General features: G+C 44.0%; 2 protein-coding genes across 11 annotated transcripts in view; both read left to right on the top strand.

Annotated features, from left to right (window-relative positions):
• The window catches only part of LOC109897308 (dedicator of cytokinesis protein 7-like), a 44,032-nt gene extending 32,039 nt beyond the window's left edge, over positions 1 to 11,993 (top strand). For 5 of the 9 annotated variants that reach the window (XM_031827435.1, XM_031827438.1, XM_031827437.1 and 2 more), the window contains 12 exons: positions 73 to 225; positions 602 to 861; positions 1,303 to 1,495; positions 1,587 to 1,730; positions 1,926 to 2,072; positions 8,023 to 8,148; positions 8,305 to 8,394; positions 8,564 to 8,800; positions 8,984 to 9,127; positions 9,201 to 9,307; positions 9,457 to 9,636; positions 10,527 to 11,917. In XM_031827435.1, coding sequence (XP_031683295.1) covers positions 73 to 225; positions 602 to 861; positions 1,303 to 1,495; positions 1,587 to 1,730; positions 1,926 to 2,072; positions 8,023 to 8,148; positions 8,305 to 8,394; positions 8,564 to 8,800; positions 8,984 to 9,127; positions 9,201 to 9,307; positions 9,457 to 9,636; positions 10,527 to 10,569 — 1,824 coding nt within the window. In that variant the 3' untranslated portion in view covers positions 10,570 to 11,917. Of the gene's footprint in view, positions 1 to 72; positions 226 to 601; positions 862 to 1,302; positions 1,496 to 1,586; positions 1,731 to 1,925; positions 2,073 to 8,022; positions 8,149 to 8,304; positions 8,395 to 8,563; positions 8,801 to 8,983; positions 9,128 to 9,200; positions 9,308 to 9,456; positions 9,637 to 10,526 lie in introns of all 9 variants that reach the window. The other 4 variants (XM_031827444.1, XM_031827442.1, XM_031827443.1 and 1 more) reach the window with 1 other exon arrangement.
• Positions 11,994 to 15,150: 3,157 nt separating this feature from the next.
• LOC109878540 (KN motif and ankyrin repeat domain-containing protein 2-like) overlaps positions 15,151 to 21,695 on the top strand; it is a 52,875-nt gene continuing 46,330 nt past the window's right edge. Inside the window, exon 1 of one of the 2 annotated variants that reach the window (XM_031827433.1) lies at positions 15,151 to 15,284. The gene's annotated coding sequence lies outside the window, so the exon portion shown is untranslated. The remainder of the gene's footprint in view (positions 15,285 to 21,695) is intronic. The other variant, XM_031827432.1, reaches the window with a different exon arrangement.

Genomic DNA, 21,695 nt, shown 5'->3' with positions numbered 1-21,695 from the left:
TGTGTGTGTGTCTGTGTGTGTGTTACATGTCTTTGTGTGTGTGTGGATTAAGTGTGTGTCCTGTGTGTGTAGTTCCCAGAGATGCTGTTTGAGGAGGACACAGAGCTGTGTGCTGACCTGTGTCTGCGTCTGCTCCGCCACTGCAGCAGCAGTGTGGGCTCTGTCCGGAGTCAAGCCTCCGCCTCCCTCTACCTGCTGATGAGGCAGAACTTTGAGATTGGCAACGTGAGTCTCACTCATACAGAAGCTCGTCATAGCCTGGAAAGACAAACTGCATTCACACTCCGTTTACCTGTTTTGAAGTGAAACAATAGTGAAATGAAGCGTGAATTCAGTTTAGATTTCCAGGCTAAGATCTAACCACAATAATACAAATCAAATCCAGTGTATTTGTCCTGTGCACAGGATACTCGTGGTGTATTACGTTATAATGAAATGCTTACTTGCAGGTTCACCTGTCAACAATGCAACAACAATAAGAATAGAAATAAAGATGGTTCCAGTTCAGTCTCAACACCATCAACTGACATGTTGTGGAATTCTGTATTGGTCACATCCCTTCTGTAGTCTTGAGTATTGACTCATCTTCTCTCTGGTGTAGAACTTTGCCCGGGTGAAGATGCAGGTCACCATGTCCCTGTCCTCCCTGGTGGGGACATCTCAGAACTTCAACGAGGAGCACCTCCGACGTTCCCTAAAAACCATCCTGACCTACGCAGAGGAGGACTTGGAGCTACGGGACTCCCCGTTCCCAGAACAGGTCCAGGATCTGGTCTTCAATCTGCACATGATTCTGACTGACACAGTCAAGATGAAGGAGCACCAGCAGGACCCTGAGATGCTCATTGATCTCATGTACAGGTATTACACATACAACAGCTGTCTCATCGGCACAACCACTTTCTCTCAAACACATTCACATCCACAAACTGAGTAAGAGAAATCCATTGTGAAAGGGGGATACCAATGCCTTCAACTGAAATGTGTCTTCCGCATTTAACCCAATCCCTCTGAATCAGAGAGGTGCGGGGGGGCTGCCTTAATCGACATCTACGTCGCCCAGGGAACAGTGGGTTAACTGCCTTGCTCAGGGGCAGAACGACAGATTTTTACCTTGTCAGCTCAGGGATTTGATCCAGCAACCTTTCGGGTTACTGGCCCAGCGCTCTAACCACTAGGCTACCTGCCGCCTCGGCTTGGATTGCATTAGCTATGTACCGCCTTGATTTTTCTGTCTTTCTCCCTCCCCACCTCCTTTCTCCCTCCCCACCTCCTTTCTCCCCCCCCCCCCCCCCCCCCCAGGATTGCTAAGGGCTACCAGAACTCCCCTGACCTGCGCCTGACGTGGCTGCAGAACATGGCGGGGAAGCACTCGGAGAGAGGGAACCACGCGGAGGCAGCCCACTGCCTGGTGCACAGCGCTGCCCTGGTGGCAGAGTACCTCAACATGCTGGAGGACTGCCGCTACCTGCCCATTGGCTGTGTCACCTTCCAGGTCAGGAGTGTGTGTTTTCCTGTCCATTATAGTATACCTCAAAACCTTAGCTGAGTCTTTTCCTGACTGCTATGTCCCTTACCTGCTGTAGCACATCTCGTCTAATGTTCTGGAGGAGTCAGCGGTGTCTGATGACATCCTGTCCCCGGAGGAGGAGGGTATCTGTGCGGGGAAGTACTTCAGCGAGTTGGGGCTGGTGGGGTTGCTGGAGCAAGCTGCAACCTCCTTCCACATGGTATTACTCAGATTTTCTTTACATTGAGATGTCCTTAAATACGTGATGAATAACTTTTGAATCTTGCCTTACCACCTAGTAAATAGTCAGCGCTATATGTTCACATTGAGAGAACCAGGTTTTGGTCATGTATATATGAATTGTAGTATGCTGTAGGTAGACTTCTCACTGTTTCATACTGTATCTCCCCGGCAGGCTTCCATGTATGAGGCCATCAACGAGGTGTATAAGATCCTACTCCCGGTCCACGAGGCCAACAGAGACTTCAAGAAGCTGGCTACTGTCCATGGAAAGTTGCAGGACACCTTTAACAAAATCTACAACCAGAGTTCTGGATGGGAGGTAAAGTCAATTTAAATATGCTGTTTGTTTGTGTAACTTAACGGACATTGAGTTTATTTAAGCAATAAGGCACGCAGGGGTGTGGAATATGGTCGATGTACAGTTGAAGTGGGAAGTTTACAGACACCTTAGTCAAATACATTTTAACTCAGTTTTTCACAATTCCTGACATGTAATCCGAGTAAACATTCCCTGTTTTCAGTCAGTTAGGATCACCACTTTATTTTAAGAATGTGAAATGTCAGAAGTAGAGCGAGTGATTCATTTCAGCTTTTATTTATTTCATCACATTCTCAGTGAGTCATAAGTTTACATACATTCAATTATTATTTGGGAGCTTTGCCTTTAACTTCCACAAGCTTCCCACAATAAGTTGGGTGAATTTCGGCCCATTCCTCCTGACAGAGCTGGTGCAACTGAGTCAGGTTTCCTAGGACTCCTTGCTCACACACACTTCTTCAGTTCATCCAACAAATGTTCTATGGGATTGAGGTCAGGGCTTTGTGATGGCCACTCCAATACCTTGACTTTGTTGTCCTTAAGCCATTTTGCCACAACGTTGGAAGTATGCTTGGGGTCATTGTCCATTTGGAAGACCCATTTGCGACCAAGCTTTAACTTCCTCACTGATGTCTTGAGATGTTGCTTCAATATATCCACATAATGTTCCCTCCTCATGATGTCTTCTATTTTGTGAAGTGCACCAGTCCCTCCTGCAGCAAAGCACCCCCACAACATGATGCTGCCACCCCCGTGCTTCACGGTTGGGATGGTGTTCTTCAGCTTGCAAGCCTCCCCCTTTTTCCTCCAAACATAACAATGGTCATTATGGCCAAACAGTTCTGTTTTTGTTTCATCAGACCAAAGGACATTTCTCCAAAAAGTACGATCTTTGTCCTCATGTGCAGTTGCAAACTGTAGTCTGGCTTTTTTATGGCGGTTTTGGAGCAGTGGTTTCTTCCTTGCTGAGTGGCCTTTCAGGTTATGTCGATATAGGACATGTTTTACTGTGGATATAGATACTTTTGCACCTGTTTCCTCCAGAATCTTCCCACGGTCCTTTGTTGTTGTTCTCGGATTGATTAGCACTTTTCGCTCCAATGTACTTTAATCTCTAGGAGACAGAAAGCATCTCCTTCCTGAGCGGTATGACGGATGCGTGGTCCCATGGTGTTTATACTTGCGTACTATTGTTTGTACAGATGAACGTGGTACCTTCAGGCGTTTGGAAATTTCTCCCAGGATGAACCAGACTTGTGGAGGTCTAAATATCTGAGGTCTTGGCTGATTTTCCCATAATGTCAAGCAAAGAGGCACTTATGTTGAAGGTAGGCCTTGAAATATATCGTCAGGTAGACCTCCTATTGACTCAAATTATGTAAATTAGCATATCAGAAGCTTCTAAAGCCATGATGGAATTTTCTGGAATTTTCCAAGCTGTTTAAAGGCACAGTCAACTTAGTGTACAGTCGTGGCCAAAAGTTTTGAGAATGACATAAAGTATTAATTTTCACAAAGTCTGCTGCCTCAGTTTGTATGATGGCAATTTGCATATACTCCAATATGTTATGAAGAGTGATCAGATTAATTGCAATTCATTGCAAAGTCCCTCTTTTCCATGCAAATTAACTGAATCCCCCCAAAAACATTTATACTGCATTCAGCCCTGCCACAAAAGGACCAGCTGACATCATGTCAGTGATTCTCTCGTTAACACGGGTGTGAGTGTTGACTAGGACAAGGCTGGAGATCACTCTGTCATGCTGATTGAGTTTGAATAACAGACTGGAAGCTTCAAAAGGAGGGTGGTGCTGTCAACCATGGTTACCTGCAAGGAAACACGTGCCGTCGTCATTGCTTTGCACAAAAAGGGCTTCACAGGCAAGGATATTGCTGCCAGTAAGATTGCACCTAAATCAACCATTTATCGGATCATCAAGAACTTCAAGGAGAGTGGTTTAATTGTTGTAAAGAAGGCTTCAGGGCACCCAAGGAAGTCCAGCAAGCGGCAGGACCGTCTCCTAAAGTTGATTCAGCTGCGGGATCGGGGCACCACCAGTACAGAGCTTGCTCAGGAATGGCAGCATGCAGGTGTGAGTGCATCTGCACGCACAGTGAGGCGAAGACTTTTGGAGAATGGCCTGGTGTCAAGAAGGGCAGCAAAGAAGCCACTTCTCTCCAGGAAAAACATCAGGGACAGACTGATATTCTGCAAAAGGTACAGGAATTGGACTGCTGAGGACTGGGGTAAAGTCATTTTCTCTGATGAATCACCTTTCCGATTGTTTGGGGCATCTGGAAAAAAGCTTGTCCGGGGGAAGACAAGGGGAGCGCTACCATCAGTCCTGTGTCATGCCAACAGTAAAGCATCCTGAGACCATTCATGTGTGGGGTTGCTTCTCAGCCAAGGGTGTGGGCTCACTCACAATTTTGCCGAAGAACACAGCCATGAATTAAGAATGGTACCAACACATCCTCCGTGAGCAACTTCTCCCAACCATCCAGGAACAGTTTGGTGACGAACAACGCCTTTTCCAGCATGATGGAGCACCTTGCCATAAGGCAAAAGTGATAACTAAGAGGCTCAGGGAACAAAACATCGATATTTTGGGTCCATGGCCAGGAAACTCCCCAGACTTTAATCCCATTGAGAACCTGTGGTCAATCGTCAGGAGGCGGGTGGACAAACAATAACCCACAAATTGTGACAGACTCCAAGCATTGATTATGCAAGAATGGGCTGTCATCAGTCAGGATGTGGCCCAGAAGTTAATTGACAGCATGCCAGGGTGGATTGCAGAGGTCTTGAAAAAGAAGCATCAACACTGCAAATATTGACTCTTTGCATCAACTTCATGTAATTGTCAATAAAAGCCTGCTGAATGAAATAAATAAAAGCCACTTATGAAATGCTTGTAATTATAGTTCAGTATTCCATAGTAACATCTGACAAAAATATCTAAAGACACTGAAGCAGCAAACTTTGTGGAAATTAATATTTGTCATTCTCAAAACTTTTGGCCACGACTGTATGCAAACTTTTAACCCACTGGAATTGTGATACAGTGAATTGTAAGTGAAATAATCGGTTTGTAAACAATTGTTGTGTCATGCACAAAGTAGATGTCCTAACCGACTTGCCAAAACTATAATTTGTTAACAAAAAATTTGTGGAGTGGTTGAAAAATGAGTTTTCATGACTCCAACCTAAGTGTATGTAAACTTCCGACTTCAACTGTACCATGGCTAAGGGCTGTTCTTATGCGCAATGCAAAGCAGAGTGCCTTGGTACAGCCCTTAGCCGTGGTATATTGGCCATATACCACAAACTCGGAGATGCCTTATTGCTATTATAATCAAGTTACCAACGTAATTAAAGCAGTAAAGATAAATGTTTTTTCATACCCATGGTATTCGGTCTGATATACCACGGCTGTCAGCCAATCAGCATTCAGGGCTCAAACCAGCCAATTTATAAATGCATTTAAAGAATATTTTATTTCTCTTTCCCGTGGATTCCCTGCCTTTCCTGTCCTTTCTGGATGATGTTTCCTAACTGGTAAGTGAAATGTTATAAAACTCTCCCCGACACTTATTCAAACCACAGTATTGCATTCACACTTTCACACACTTAACCAATACATAGTTGTGTAAAACAGTTGCACAAGATTGACTGGTTCCAACTCTCTGGGGCGTATTTACTGGTTGCTGTGGTAGCATATGGTTTCAATGTTTTAACTAGGGCTCTACGTTTAAAACATGTCATTGGTAGCACTGATGTTCCCAACTTAAAAAAATGTAGGAGCAGCAGAAAATATGATTTTAAAATTATTTATTTTTTAATTAAAAAAAATGTATTGAGAGACTATATGAATTCTGTCTACTTCTGAAGCACATGTTGTGCCCTAGAAATGAATATGTAACCCTTTAAATATGTGTTTATTATTATAATTATTATAGTTTTTTTCATACAAATACTTCTCATTGAATTTAAAAAGTCATTTGTGGAATATTAGGTTTCTACATTGTGTAAAAGCACTTTTCCGACTGAGATGCATTGCATTGAAAATTGTACACTGTCTCTGTAAGAGTATCAAGTTTGATGAGAACATGCAAGACATCTCAGTGATATGGGTTAGAAACAAGCAGTTGTCGCTGTATTAGTGGTGCAAGCATGATGCTAATGAATATGTGCTTGGGAACAATGGTACAGCAAAGCCTTGTCATTACAAAAATTATTATTTAAAAAATGATCTGATTTAAAAAATAATAATAATACACTTCCTTCAGAAAGTATTCAGACCCCTTCACGTTTTCCACATTTTGTTAAGTTACAGCCTTATTCTAAAATGGATTAAATAAATACCCCCCCCCCCCCCTGAAATCTACACACAATACCCCATAATGACAAAGCAAAAACAGTTATTTTTTATGTTTGCTAATTTATACAAAATCCAAAACAGATGCCTTATTCACATAAGTATTCAAACCCTTTGCTATGAGACTTGAAATTGAGCTCAGATGCATCCTGTTTCTATTGATCATCCTTGATGTTTCTACAACTTGATTGGAGTCCACCTCTGGTAAATTCAATTGATTGGACATGATTTGGAAAGGCACACACCTGTCTATATAAGGTCCCACAGTTGACAGTGCATGTCAGAACAAAAATCAAGCCAAGAGGTCGAAGGAATTTTCTGTAGAGCTCCGAGAGAGGATTGTGTCGAGGCACAGATCTGGGGAAGGGTACCAAAACAGTTCTGCAGCATTGAAGGTCCCCAAGAACACTGTGGCCTCCATCATTCTTAAATAGAAGAAGTTTGGAACCACCAATACTCTTCTTAGAGCTGGCTGCCCTGCCAAACTGAGCATTAGGGGGAGAAGGGCCTTGGTCAGGGAGGCGACCTAGAACCCGATGGTCACTCTAACAGAGCTCCAGAGTTCCTCTGTGGAGATGGTTGACCTTCTGGATGGTCCTCCCATCTCTGCAGCACGCCACTTTATTGTAGAGTGGCCAGATGGAAGCCACTCCTCAGTAAAAATCCATATGACCGCCTGCTTGGAGTTTGCAGAAGGGCACCTGAAGACTCTCAGACCATGAGAAACAAGATTCTCTTAGACTGGGGTGAAGGTTCACCGTTAAACAGGCCACGACCATAACCACACAACCAAGACAATGCAGGAGTGGCTTTGGGACAAGTCTCAATGTCCTTGAGTGGCCCAGCCAGAGCCCAGACTTGATCCTGATCGAACATCTCTGGAGAGACCTGAAAATAACTGTGCTGCGACACTCCCCATCCAAACTGACAGAGCTTGAGAGGATCTGCAGAGAAGAATGGGAGAAACTCCCCTAATACAGCTGTGCCAAGCTTGTACCGTCATACACAACAAGTCTCAAGGCTGTAAACACTGCCAAACGTGCTTCAACAAAGTACTGAGTAAAGGGTCTGAATACTTATGTAAATATCATATTTCCAAATTTTTACTTTTAATAATTTAGCAACAATTTCTAAAACCCTTTTTTGCTTTGTCATTATGGGGTATTGTATGTAGATTTATGAAGGGAACAAGAAAATGTAATATACATTATAGAATAAGGCTGTAATGTAACAAAATGTGGAAAAAGTCAAGCGGTCTGAATACTTTACGAAGACAGTCCCAAATTAAAATGCCAAGTCGCACTGCAAAATATGTTGTTGCGTGTGGTGGCACTTTAGAGCCCTGGTTGTAACATGTCAATTTAGGACAACTTAGACCAACGTAACATGTCAATTTAGGACAACTTAGACCAAAGTAACATGTAAATTTAGGACAACTTAGACCAACGTAACATGTACATTTAGGACAACTTCGACTAAGTGACTCTGAAAGTAATCTCTGTATTCTGTTTTCCTGTTCTTCCCTCTCCCCCCTCTCTCTGTCTTTCATGCCCCCCTCCTATAGTGTGTAGAGGATGTTTGGGACCTACTTCCGGGTGGGCTTCTACGGCTGTCGCTTTGGGGACCTGGATGAGCAGGAGTTTGTGTACAAGGAGCCCTCTATCACCAAGCTGGCTGAGATCTCATACAGACTAGAGGTACGGTCAGAGGAGAATAACGAGGAGGATGTTAATAATCATTTATATAGCATCCAAAGACATCAGTGATCCTTTCTGAAACTCACTGGATCATTGCAGAGTTGTGTGTTATAAGCTGATACCAGTCTTTTTGAATGACTCTCTCATCTGGTTCAGGAGTTCTATGCTGAGCGGTTTGGAGATGATGTGGTGGAGATTATCAAGGACTCCAACCATGTGGACAAGAACAAGCTGGACCCCAATAAGGTAAAAGGCCCAAAGTCTCAGAACGAGAAATTACTGAAGGTTTGTGTTTTAGTTTTTACTTGGGGATGTGAGGAATGACCCTTAGTACTGATCTATGTGTCGTATATCTGCGTGGCTCTCAGTCCTACCTCCAGTGCTTATATATGTGTTTTATATCTATGTCTGTCAGGCCTACCTCCAGATCACCTATGTGGAGCCCTTCTTCGACACCTACGAGCTGAAGGAGAGGATCACCTACTTCGACAAGAACTACAACCTGCGCACCTTCATGTACTGCACCCCCTTCACACTGGATGGGCGCGCCCATGGGGACCTGCACGAGCAGTACAAACGCAAGTCCATCCTCACCACATCCCACGCTTTCCCCTACATCAAGACACGCATCAACGTCATCCACAAAGAGGAGGTGGGTCACTGTATCCATGTATGACTAGTGTGAAACATGGTGAGCACTGTGAACAGTGAAATGATTTATATTTAGCAGTGTTTTTCCAGGTGCTCATAGAGCTTTACAGTCCATAACAGTAGCTTAATCCACTAGCAGTGAGGCAGTGCTCATGATCATGTCGCTGTCCCCTCTTCTCTCCAGATCATCCTGGTGCCCATGGAGGTGGCTATAGAGGACATGCAGAAGAAGACCCAGGAGCTGGCCTTCGCTACCCACCAGGAGCCTGCCGACGCCAAGATGCTGCAGATGGTGCTGCAGGGCTCCGTGGGCACCACTGTCAACCAGGTACTGTGTTGTTTAATATCCCTTTGTGTGTTTGACATGCTGGATCGTGTACGTAACTGTCTCTCGCGCTCAGGGCCCTCTGGAGGTGGCCCAGGTCTTTCTCTCTGATATTCCTGATGACCCCAAGCTGTACCGTCATCACAACAAACTACGCCTCTGCTTTAAAGACTTCACTAAGAGGTGATGACACCTTACAAAGTCTGTACATGGACTCTACAGTCTGACACGCATGCACACACACACATTTCAATAACCCAGTGAACAGACTTTGACTCCCCGTGCGTGTGCGTGCGCGCGTGTGTGTCTGTGTGTGCATTCCTCACCTGCAGGTGTGAGGATGCCCTGAGGAAGAACAAGACTCTGATTGGTCCAGACCAGAAAGAGTACCACAAGGAAATGGAGAGGAACTACAATAAGCTGAAAGAGTCTCTGGGACCTCTCATCACCCGCAAGATCCCCCAGCTCTACAGGACACTGCCGGCTGCAGGACTTCAGTCTGCTACACAAAGGTTACAAATCAAATCTTATTGGTCACGTGCACATATTTCGTAGATGTTATTGCTGGTGTAGCGAAATGCTTGTGTTTCTAGCTCCAACAGTGCAGTAGTATCTTAACAATACATACAAATCTAAAAGTAATAGAATGGAATTAATACATATGTAAATATTAGGACGAGCAATGTCAGAGTGGCATTGACTAAAACCCAGTAGAATAGAATCCAGTATATACATATGAAATGAGTAAAGCATTATGTTAACATTATTAAAGTGACCAGTGATTCCATGTCTATGTACAAGAAACTGTATTCCCACACTTATGAACATGCATGGACACACACACTCATAATACACAGACATACCACACACACACACACAGACACAATATGAGCGCATCCAACTCTACAGAGCACTGACATCTACAGCCTACACAATAGTAACTGGACACCGTCTAACACACACACAGATGCAAACACACACGCTGTGAGCTAATCCATTTGAACACCCCACTGCCAGCCTCTGCTTTGAAAAACACCGTAGAAACTCGATACTTTACATACGCGTAGTCACACAAACATGCATCACGCCCCACTGAGTGCCACTAGTAGGACCCCTTCATCCACACACAATGCAGCTGCTGCTTCAATCATCTCAGCAGATCTGTTTTGTAAACCATTGTTGTTTGGTTTCTGACTGGGTGTTTTTGGAGCCAGCTGCGTGTCTTATGGGAGGGCTGGAGGATTTCTAATCACAGCCAGATACAGCACAGCCACACCTGCCAGAACACAAAATGACAGACACCAAACCAGCAATTAAGAGGCTCCTTCATCCACACATTGCAAAACCCTCATCCAGATAGCAGCATTTTAATCTGTCTTTTGATCTTTTTATGTCTTCAAAGAAATTCCTTCAGTAGGTCCAGTCTCCGCAGGGGGGACTGTTGAAAGCACAGCAGACCTCGTCAACAGAGAAGAAACCGAGAGCTTGAGACATACTTTTGATTTCAACTGGTCTGTCTCCCCCACCCCCTTCACACACCAACAGTCTATCCTCAACACTCACACCATCCTTCTCCATCTCTCTAGCTTGTTATTCCAACCCCCCCCCCCCCCCCCCCCAGTGTCAGGCCATACCATCTCTCTCCCGCCTCACTCACTCATTTCTTGTCGTCCTCTCCTGCTCTGCTCTACCTCCCCCCATTCTCTCTGTCTCTCACACTCTTATAGGAAAAGCTCCCTCTGTTTATACTGGAAGTTTATCTGCACTGTAAACAGTCATTTGGACCATCTCTCTCTTTCTCCTGGGCATTTACATAGACCAGCTTTCAGGAGGAGTCTCTCTGCATTGAGGAGGAGCCAGAATGATGCCACTCCCTCACTGTTCATCTCCGTTTAATTGTAGCTTTTCCTGAACTGGAGAATCCAAAACCGCTCCTGGGCGCTTCCCTAATTGTGTGTTTGTTTTGGGCCGCGTTTGAATGTGTGCACTTGGGCGTTTGTGTTTGAGTGTGTGTCTTGCCCCGACTGCACAGGATATAGGCTTCTTTCCATTTGCTTGTGTATGTGTCATGTTTGCTGTGGACGGGCCTGGGTGGTTACACTATGTGGTTGAGCAGGCCTGTTCCCTGTGTTTCGTGGCCTTAGTGAATTTGTGTGTGATTATTTTGGTGGGGGACCAGTTGCTGCCAGACGTAGTCATTAAATGTTCCCAGGGAAGTCGTTCTGTAACCAACGATCCTCATACCAAATAACTGACATTCTTTCACTCCTGACTTCTCTCTTTCATACACCCTGTATCAGGACAGGAATTCATTATGAAGAAGTATGACATTTTGATCATTAGAGGCCCATCTGCTCTAGATGAACATACAATGGACACATTGTAGGTTGGAGAGATGTGGCTTTGGGAAGAGAGGGAGCCTTACAAATGGTCTCTGACACTGTGAAATGTTATTTTTCCTGCACTGACCAAAAACACTGTCGCATCACTGATGTTCACATGGTAAGCACTGCCAGACAGGCAGTGACATTCACTCTCTCCCCCCCTCTCCCTCTCTCACTCTGTGCTGACAAACACTTCACATGTTCTGGAATGAATCTTCAACCCTGTGGTTGGTGGAAACATGTAATGTAGTTTTTTTTAACTACTGTATTGGACTGTGTCTCCTTTATTGTATTGCACTATACTGTATTCACACTGCCGCACCTACGTACCAACGTCTGTAACTACTGTATTTCCTCTGTTTATTGTATTTTCACGAGGCTTGTCTAAAACTGCATTTTTATCGGTCAGGAAAAGAACTACTCCTTTTTTATTTATTCACTTTTTTTTTGTACTGCTCTGTATTAAAATGTTATTTCAATATTAACAGTATGCTTTTTCAGTGCTGATTAATATACAACAGCAATCACAGTCTTGAGTCTTCTTGGGTATGACGGTATAAGCTTGGCACACCTGTATTTGGGGAGTTTCTCCCATTCTTCTATGCAGATCCTATCAAGCTCTGTCAATTTGGATGGGGAGCGTTGCTGCAGAGATGGTTGTCCTTCTGGAAGGTTCTTCCATCTCCACAGGGTAACTCTGGAGCTCTGTCAGAGTGACCATTGGGTTCTTGATAACCTCCCCGACCAAGGCCCTTCTCCCCCGATTGCTCAGTTTTGCCTTGGTGGTTACAAACTTCTTCCATTTAAGAATGATGGAGATCACTGTGTTCTTGGGGACCTTCAATGCTGCGGACATTTTTGTACCCTTCCGCAGATCTGTGCCTCGACACAATCCTCTCTCGGAGCTCTACGGACAATTCCTTTGACCTCATGACTTGGATTTTGCTCTGACAAGTACTGTCAACTGTGGGACCTTTACTTTTCTTGTTAACAAAGTTTTGGCAAGTCGGTTAGGACATCTACTTTGTGCATGACACAAGTAATCACAATTCCAGTGGGTCAGAAGTTGACATACACTAAGTTGACTGTGCCCTTAAACAACTTGGAAAATTCCAGAAATGTATGTCATGGCTTTAGATGCTTCTGGTGGACTAATTGTCATCATTTAAGTCAATTGGAGGTGTACCTGTGGGTGTATTTCAATGCCTACCTTCAAACCCAGTGCCTCTTTGCTTGACATCATGGGAAAATCAAAAGAAATCAGACAATACCTCAGGGGGGGAAAATGTAGACCTCCACAAGTCTGGTTTATCCTTATCCTTGGTACCTTCAGGCATTTCCAAATGCCTGAAGGTACCACGTTCATCTGTACAAACAATAGTACGCAGGTATAAACACCATGGGACCACGCAGCCGTAATTCTGTCTCCTAGAGATGAACGTACTTTGGTGCGAAAAGGGCTAATCAATCCCAGAACAACAGCAAAGGATCTTGTGAAGATGCCGGTGGAAACCGGTACAAAAGTATCTATATCCACTATAGTCCAATATCGACATAATCTGAAAGGCCCCAAAGCAAGGAAGAAGCGCCAGACTACGGTTTACAACTGCACATGGGGACAAAGATTGTACTTTTTGTAGAAATGTCCTCTGGTCTGATGAAACAAAAATAGATCAGTTTGGTCATAATGACCATCGTTATGTTTGGAGGAGAAAGGGGGAGGCTTGCAAGCCGAAGAACACCATCCCAACTTTGAAGCACGGGCTGGCATCATCATGTTGTGGGGGTGCACTTCACAAAATAGAAGGCATCATGAGGATGGAACATTATGTGGATATATTGAAGCAAATCTCAAGACATCAGTCTTCCAAATGGACAATGACCCCAAGCATACTTCCAAAGTTGTGGCAAAATGACTTAAGGACATCAAAGTATTGGAGAGGCCGTCACAAAGCCCTGACCTCAATCCTATAGAAAATGTGTGGGCAAAACTAAAAGAGCGTGTGCGAAGAAAGGAGGCCGACAAACCTGACTCGGTTACACCAGGTCTGTCAGGAGGAATGGGCCAAAATTTTCCAAACTTATTGTGGGAAGCTTGTGGAAGGCTACCCGAAACATTTGACCCAAGTAAAACCATTTAAAAGCAATGCTACCAAATACGAATTGAGTGCATGTAAACTTCTGACCCACTGGGAATGTGATGAAAGAAGTAAAAGCTGAAATAAATCATTCTCTTTACTATTATTCTGACATTTCACATTCTTAAAATAAAGTGGTGATCCTAACTGACCTAAAACAGGGAATCTTTACTAGTATTAAATGTCAGGAATTGTGAAACTGAGTTTAAATGTATTTGCATAAGATGTATGTAAACTTCCGACTTCAACTGTAAATAGACAGAGTGTGTGTGCCTTTCCAAATAATGTCCAATCAATTGAATTTACCACAGGTGGACTCCAAGTTGTAGAAACATCTCAAGGATGATCAATGGAAACAGGATGCAGCTGAGCTCATAGCAAAGGGTCTGAATATCAATGTAAATAAGGTTTTTCAGTTTTTTATTTGAAATACATTTGCAAACATTTCTAATCCTGTTTTTGCTTTGTTATTGAGTGTTGATTAATTAGGAATTTGATTTGATCCATTTTAGAATAAGGCTGTCAAGGGGTTTGAGTACTTTCCGAATGCACTGTACTGTATATACCCTTGAGAGGGTTAATCATTCAGACACATGGTTTCACTGCCCTGGGAATATGAGTCCCTGGACTGGATTCAGCCAGCAGGGGAAATATTTAACCAACTAAATGATGTAAACACCTTCGTTTATTAATTGATAGGCTATAGGCCTGTAGTATATTGTGTTATTAATGCAGATGGGTATCTCATGTTTATGTGTATCGACATATGGCATATTATTGCTTTATTAAAACACTTTGAGAAGAGATGTAACGGTCCATTTCGAATGGATTATGAATAGGCTGTGGATGGATTATCCTGGAGCAACTGAACGGGTATTGTCATCTGGCTCTCAGGACGCATCTTTGCAGACATGAACCAACCTTATTCTTGGCCAGACGATGCCGAGCAGACCCCTCAGATCTCAATTTGAACCTGATGTTGGCTCAAGCCGGACTATGCCCCCTTTTCTGTTATTTTTCATCGTGCAATTAATATCCTGTGCCGGTGTGCCTGACATTGTAGCCATGATGTTTATCTGCCAAAGTAAACGCCAATCGTATGGATGTAGTTATTGATGTGTAACACGCTATACAGTACCACTTCAATAAAAACACACCCACCCTTTTTAGGCATTATTCAATTAGTGATATAGCTGTGGTGTATCCATTCTCTGTAAAACAGTAACCACATTTGCGTCCCTCAATCGAGTATTTAGTCTTCTGTAAAACACGGTTAGATTCCAGGGGAGACTAGAGTATGACGTCATGTTACGCGGACCATAAAAATAATGGAAAGCAAGAGCAATGCTGACGTACTTTAGGTCACTCTTGCATTAGGCTATATTTCTATAAGTCACACTGAGCCATTAATACGACTACTCTCTTATTATAACTCTTACATTTTACAATTTTGAATGAATATGCAGAGATGTCTGAGTGGAATGGGGTTTCCAGCCTAAGGTACTATTCTGGTCTAAGGCGCTCCTGGCCCTTTAAGAGCGGAGGGAGGGGGTTCTGAACCGCTTGGCTGCAGTGTTTTTGTCTCCATGTCAGTGAGCGCTCCTGGCCCAAGACGTCTGAACGGATTTATAAGGATAGGTAAGTACAACAGCCTTTTGATAAAATAATGCAGTCTTAATTCCCAGCCGCCTGTATGTTAACATTTGCTCAATTAATAAGTCCAAAATGGTGTCTTGCGTAAGATTTCTTTTGTCCTATCCTTTCCCCGGTTTGTGTCTTACTTCTAGAAGTAACTGGTCTCTTATTGCCCATTCTTTATCTATTTAACTGCGTTATGTTTGTATGAATTGGTGTGCACTTTACCCTGAATATTACTATAAGTATTAATGGACTAATGAGTGGTTTTGTTCTCGTGCATAGTAGGCTATTTGGCTGAGCATCATTGGCGATAATGCGCTCCTCGAGGGAACGCACACATTGCATTGGGTCCTGGCGCGTGTGTTATCGCTGAGACGTTCTGTGTTAATAGGTCATTCATGTTGGCTGAATTTTATTGACAGCTGAGAGAGCGGTCTCACATTTTCACTGAGGTTATTGTTAAAATTGGAGAGGAGATCTTTAGTTAATATTTGCGTTCTGAAACATTTTGGAAACTTGCCACCCTCACTCTTTTGGCTAAACTTTAAAAAATTAGGAACTTCAACTAAAACGTTTTTCGATCAGGTTCTTTCTTCAATCAAAGTTAGTTTTGAAGTTGAATTCCTGAATACTTTAAAGATTATTCCCTCATTTAAAAGAACCCCGTGATTGCCGTTACTCCAGGGAGAGGGTGGGTCCTTCCATTCTTCCACTTTTCATTAGCCTACTTCCAGATGTTCATCACTTTCTCATTGCTGCTCTGCCCTTAACTTTGGCCTGGTTTAACCGCCCATCCGTGGCTGGTGGTCAGTTCAGTGAACGGATGTCTGCCTCAAAAGCTATAGGGCCTAAGGGAGTGATGCCTCAACAAAAATGTGAATTCATTCTTTTGGGTTTTCCTCCTCCTAGAAGAAGCAGTGTCTGGAAGAACATTTAACGCCTGTAGGCCTAATAGCCTACTAATGATTTTCACGGTTCGTCTATTGGTCATTATTAAACTGTTGAACTTTGGGGAAGATGGATACAATCCAAGTGTCTTTTTGTGGAAATAGGCTACAGTCTAGATAGGTCCATATAATTGTATGGGGTCCTTTTGATCAATCATTGATCACTTGATAGCAGTCTGCTTTAACACAGACTATGACGACTTTATAGGTGACCGACACAGGTATCCATAGGTGTCCTAGAATGTAAGGTGCCCGGTTGGAGTTATCCCATGCTCGTGCCAGCAGCAGCGGGGATGGAATGCGTAGCCTGTCTCACCGACCACATTCCCGATTACAACGTTTGGAACGAGGGGCGCTGTAGTGGAATTCCAAATGGAGGAATGCAAGGTTATAAAGCCCATTTGTAGCGGTGGACCACACGCTGGGCATTTTAAATGATTTAGCTAGACTAATGGAATTACGCCTTTAACCTGCATGAAGCTTCATGTCTGTGATTGTCTGGATTTATTATAATTTGCCAGCAGGTCATAGAGGGCCAGACTGTTCCCTTACTGACACCCCTCTGTTCAGCTGAAAGCATGGTTACACACATGAGCAATTCAGTTAGAGTTGCCTATCATCTTGAATCAGGTAGTGGAATATAATTACAGACGCTCTGTGAGTTAATGCGTGTAGCCCGTCAAGTTATATTTCACTCTGCCATTTTACAGTTCATGTCCTCTTGTGGAGTCTGGAAACTAGTCCTATCACATCAGTCAATTAACAATTGTTACTGATTCAGTGAGCAGAAATCCTTCTACTTCTGCACAGAAAGGCATGTTATACCTGAGCCTTACACTACTGCCATAGAAGGTGTAATAGGCTACAGCTCAAATACACTTTTGGACGTAATGTGTAGTTTTATGCAAATTTCACCCAAACATAAGTTTCTTGTTTTGGTGGGAAATGAATCACAGTTTGTGCACCTTTTTATTGATAGAATATCAATATTTTTTTTTACATGAATATGAGAGTAACTTATCACCAAACATCAGTATTGAACTGTTTTGGTGAAGCCTGTAGGCTATAGTTCCTTGCTTATGACTGTGCTAATCACTCGTTGCTGTGGAGAGGTGCAGATGTGTTTAGCTATAGCAGGGGATGATTACAGAGGTCGGATATTAGAATGGGGCCAGATTGGTGGATTTGGCCGTTGAGGGTTAATACCCCTGCTTATTTATCCAGACCTACGGCCAGAGACGAATCCTTTAATGTTTTCAGTCAACATATTCCTTTATCATGCATGTGGAGTCCAAGGAAGCATGAAATCATTATCTGCTGGACTAATCTCTGGAGTAATCCTTCTTAATACATGAATCGTTCCGAAAGGGAAGATAGATTTTTCTATTCACTGACTCGCAACAACCTACTAATACCTTGTTGTGTGTTTGTGTATACCTGCCATGTCTATAGGGGTGGTTCAAGTCCTGCTTGTTGTTATCTCATTTACTTCACTCATTGAGTTAGTCAGGAAACAATCAATGAGGATCCCGGTGAACGGATCACTTAAACACATCATCAGGGCTCCAGTGCTTGACTACTTCCTTCCGTTGCCCCACTGTGCGGCATGTGACCACCACTGACTGGCTCCACTGACCTGAGGTTTTAACCCCAAAACTGCTGTGAGTCTGACCAGCTTTCCCCTGCCTGACCGGACTAACAGCTCTGCTCTGGTCTTCGTCTCTGTCTCCCCTGAACCTTCCCCAAATCCTTCCAGAACACTGCCTTTCTGGCCTCCATCAACCCTTATCCCTCTACCTCCCCCTCTGCACAGGAATTCTCCCTCTCTCTTTCTCTCTCCCATTCCTTACAACTCTCTCTCTCTCTCTCTCTCTCTCTCTCTCTCTCTCTCTCTCTGTTTCTTACTCACTGTCTCTCCCATTCCTTACATCTCTCTCTCTCTCTCTGTTTCTTACTCGCTCTCTCTCTCTCTCTCTCTCTCTCTCTCTGTTTCTTACTCGCTGTCTCTCCCATTCCTTACAACTCTCTCTCTCTCTCTCTCTCTCTCTCTCTCTCTCTCTCTCTCTCTCTCTCTCTCATGCATATGGTTTTTCTTCTTTTGTTTCTGTTGTAATTCCTGCCTCTAGGCCCCACCCTTAGCCAGTCAGTTTCCTTTTGGAGGGGTCAACACAATGACCAATGGCAGCTGTGATGCTGATGTTTATTCTTCTCCTGTTCCAGACGTAATGTGAGCAGGCAGGCAGGGCTGAGGCCAGGTCAAGCAGTAAGGCCACTCCCTGGCTGTATGGGCCAGACTATTTCTGCAGAATGCCGTCTTTCTCTGCATACCCTACTCCTCCTTAATGTTAAAAACAGTCGTCCTATTTGCTTGCAGTAACAGAGCATAGGCTACATAGCTTGCCTGGGTTAAGGCTACACTGGCATTTTCAACCTCTCCCTGACCCAGTCTGTAATACCCACATGTTTCAAGCAGCTCAACATAGTCCCTGTGCCCAAGAATGCCAAGGTAACCTGTCTAAATGACTATTGCCCAGTAACACTCACATCTGTAGCCAAGAAATGCTTTGAAAGGCTGATCATGGCTCACATCAACACCATCATCCCAGACACCCTGGACCCACTCTAATTCACATACCGCCCCAACAGATCCACATATGACACAATCTCTATTGTACTCCACACTGCCCTCTCCCACCTGGATAAGAGAATGCTGTTCATTGACGACAGCTCTGCATTCAAAACACCATAGTGCCCTCCCAGCTCATCACTGAGCTCAGGACTCCGTGACTTAAAACCTCCCTCTGCAACTGGATACTGGAAGGGCTGCCCCCAGATGGTAAGGACAGGCAACACCACATCTGCCACACTGACCCTCAACACAGGGGCCCTTCAGGGGTGTGTGCTTAGTCCCCCCCTGCACTCCCTGTTCACCCACGACTGTGTGGCCGCGCACAACTCCAACACCATCTATAAGTTTCTGACTACACGACGGTGGCAGGCCTGATCATTGATGACGCGAGACTGCCTATAGGAAGGAGGTCAGAGACCTGGCAGTGTGGTGCCAGGACAACCTCTCCCTCAAAGTCAGCAAGACAAAGGAGCTGATCGTAGACTACAGGAAACAGAGGGCCGAGCATGCCCCCATTCACATCGACAGGGCTGTAGTGGAGTTGGTCAAGAGCTTCAAGTTACTCAGTATCCACATCACTAAGGATCTATCATGGTTCAAAAACATCAACACAGTCATGAAGCGAGTACGACAACACCTCTTCCCCCCCAGGAGACTGAAAAGAGCTTCAAAAAGTTCTACAGCTGCACCATTGAGGGCATCTTGACTGGCTGCATCACAGCTTGGTATGGCAACTGCTTGGCATCCGATCGCAAAGCTGGGCCATAGTGCAGACGGCCCAGTGCATCACTGGGACCGAGCTCCCTGTCATCCAGGACCACTATACCAGGCGGTGTCAGAGGAAGGCCCTAAAAATTGTCCAGCCACACGAGTCATAGACTGTTTTCTCTGCTACCACACGGCACCGATACACCAAGTCTGGAAACAATAGGACCCTGAACAGATTCTAACCCCAGGCCATAAGACTGATAAATACTTACTTTAATAGTTAATCAAATATCTACCTAGACTGTCTGCATCGACCCTTTTTGCATTCACTGTTTTTTACTCATAACATACGCTGCTGCTACTGTTTATTATCTATCCTGTTGCCTAGTCACTTTATTCCTAGTTATACGTACTAGCTCAATGACCTCGTACCCCTGCACAATGACTCAGTACTGGCACCCCGTGTGTATATATTATGGCTAAGTTATCGTTACTCATTGTGTTTATTGTGACTTTTACCTGTTATTATTCCTCTATTTTCTCTTGGCATTGTTGGGAAAGGCCCGTAAAGTAGGCGCTTCACTGTTCCTAGTTCAGATCCACTGTTAGTTATTCAGAAGCGCATCGCCCTCACAGTAGTTTGTTATACCCCGGTCATACAAGAGCATCTGTCCTCCTCATACACATGTGAAAGTCTTGTTTTTCATGCAAATGATGCATGACATTTGTTCTAGAAAGAGTGGTTTACTTGTAAAGTAACCACATGATGATAAATGGCTACCATCTTTGCCACTTCTGAGTAGAGACCAGCAATTCATTGGTCATTGGTTATTAATTCATGACCAGTTGGCTAAATTAAGCCTTCTGTTAGGATGAGAGTTAGGGTCACATACAGCCCTCAGATGCAGAAAGAGCCAGGAAGGCTTCTCCTCCAGCGAATAATGTAACACCAGCGTGATGTATGTATTTGTTGGTTTCCAAAAGAGTTGTCATAATAGTTCCAATTTGACCATGCATAATTCCAGTTCTTTTTTTTCTCCCATAGTATTATACTCATTGGACATGCTGACAAAATAACATTCAGCTTCATTTAGGAACTAGAAGTGCTGCCTCTTTGTGTGCTGGGTTTCTATTGTGAGTCTCTTTTTATCCTTAAACCAGTAGTGGAATGTTCAAAATATGATCGTAATCTTACAGGCGGATCAAGTTCAGACGATGAAGAAAGGTATTTTTTAAACGTAATTCACCCTTGGTCAAGAGCTCCTCTTAACTCTCTTGAATCCCTGTGATGTCTGCCCTGTTTTGGCAAGGGCAGAGGACGCAACATTATGGTGTGGCCGCTGGGAGTTTCAATGACTCATACTGGTGGATTCGAAATCTTAGAACAGTCATGGTGTTCTCATTCTAGAAGTTTCCATTTAAAAGTTATTCCCTTCTCCCACCCTCTTTTCTTTCTCTCCCCCACTCCAGTCTCGCCCCTCTTGTTGTTCACCCACACCCCCACCCCTCTTTCTTTTCTCCGTCTTTCACTCACATACTGTACCTCCACTCTCCTGCTCTCTCTTTACTTAACTCCCTCATTCTTTCTCCCTCTCCGTCTCATTTTCCCTCTCCTTGTTCCTTTTTCTCCTGGGCTTGGAGGAAGTGACTGGGTTGTTTCTGGGTCCTGGGGGAATACAGAGACGGAGCTCCCTTTCCTGTAACCCTTTCTTCATCAGACCTCAGCAATCCCACAATAAGCAATTTTAATGGCACATCAATGATATATAGCCTTTTATAATGAACAGTGAGAAAGGGTGACCCATGATGTACACTCTTCCAGTCTGGGGTCTAGTGTTGAGGGGTTGTGGTGTTGAGTGCCTCTGCATGGTGATCTCTTTTGAGTGGGTGTACTGTATACATGTCGTCATCTCACACTGCTTCTGTTGAAAGGTTACTACTGTCATGGTGGATTTTGGTACTCACCACTACAATTTCCCAGTATGTTTAGATGGAAGATAAGAACAGAGTTACAGCATGCCCTCTATATTTGTTTCTTCAGAGCTTATACCTGAAACAATGTACTGAAATGATTCAGCTGTTTTTGTGGATTTGTGGGAGTCCCATGGGTTCAATGGATCCTGGAGA

Source organism: Oncorhynchus kisutch, linkage group LG6, assembly GCF_002021735.2.
Source record: "Oncorhynchus kisutch isolate 150728-3 linkage group LG6, Okis_V2, whole genome shotgun sequence".
Classification (NCBI taxonomy): domain Eukaryota; kingdom Metazoa; phylum Chordata; class Actinopteri; order Salmoniformes; family Salmonidae; genus Oncorhynchus; species Oncorhynchus kisutch.
The sequence above is the reverse complement of the archived record's forward strand: the minus strand, read 5'-3'. Positions and strand labels throughout refer to the sequence as shown.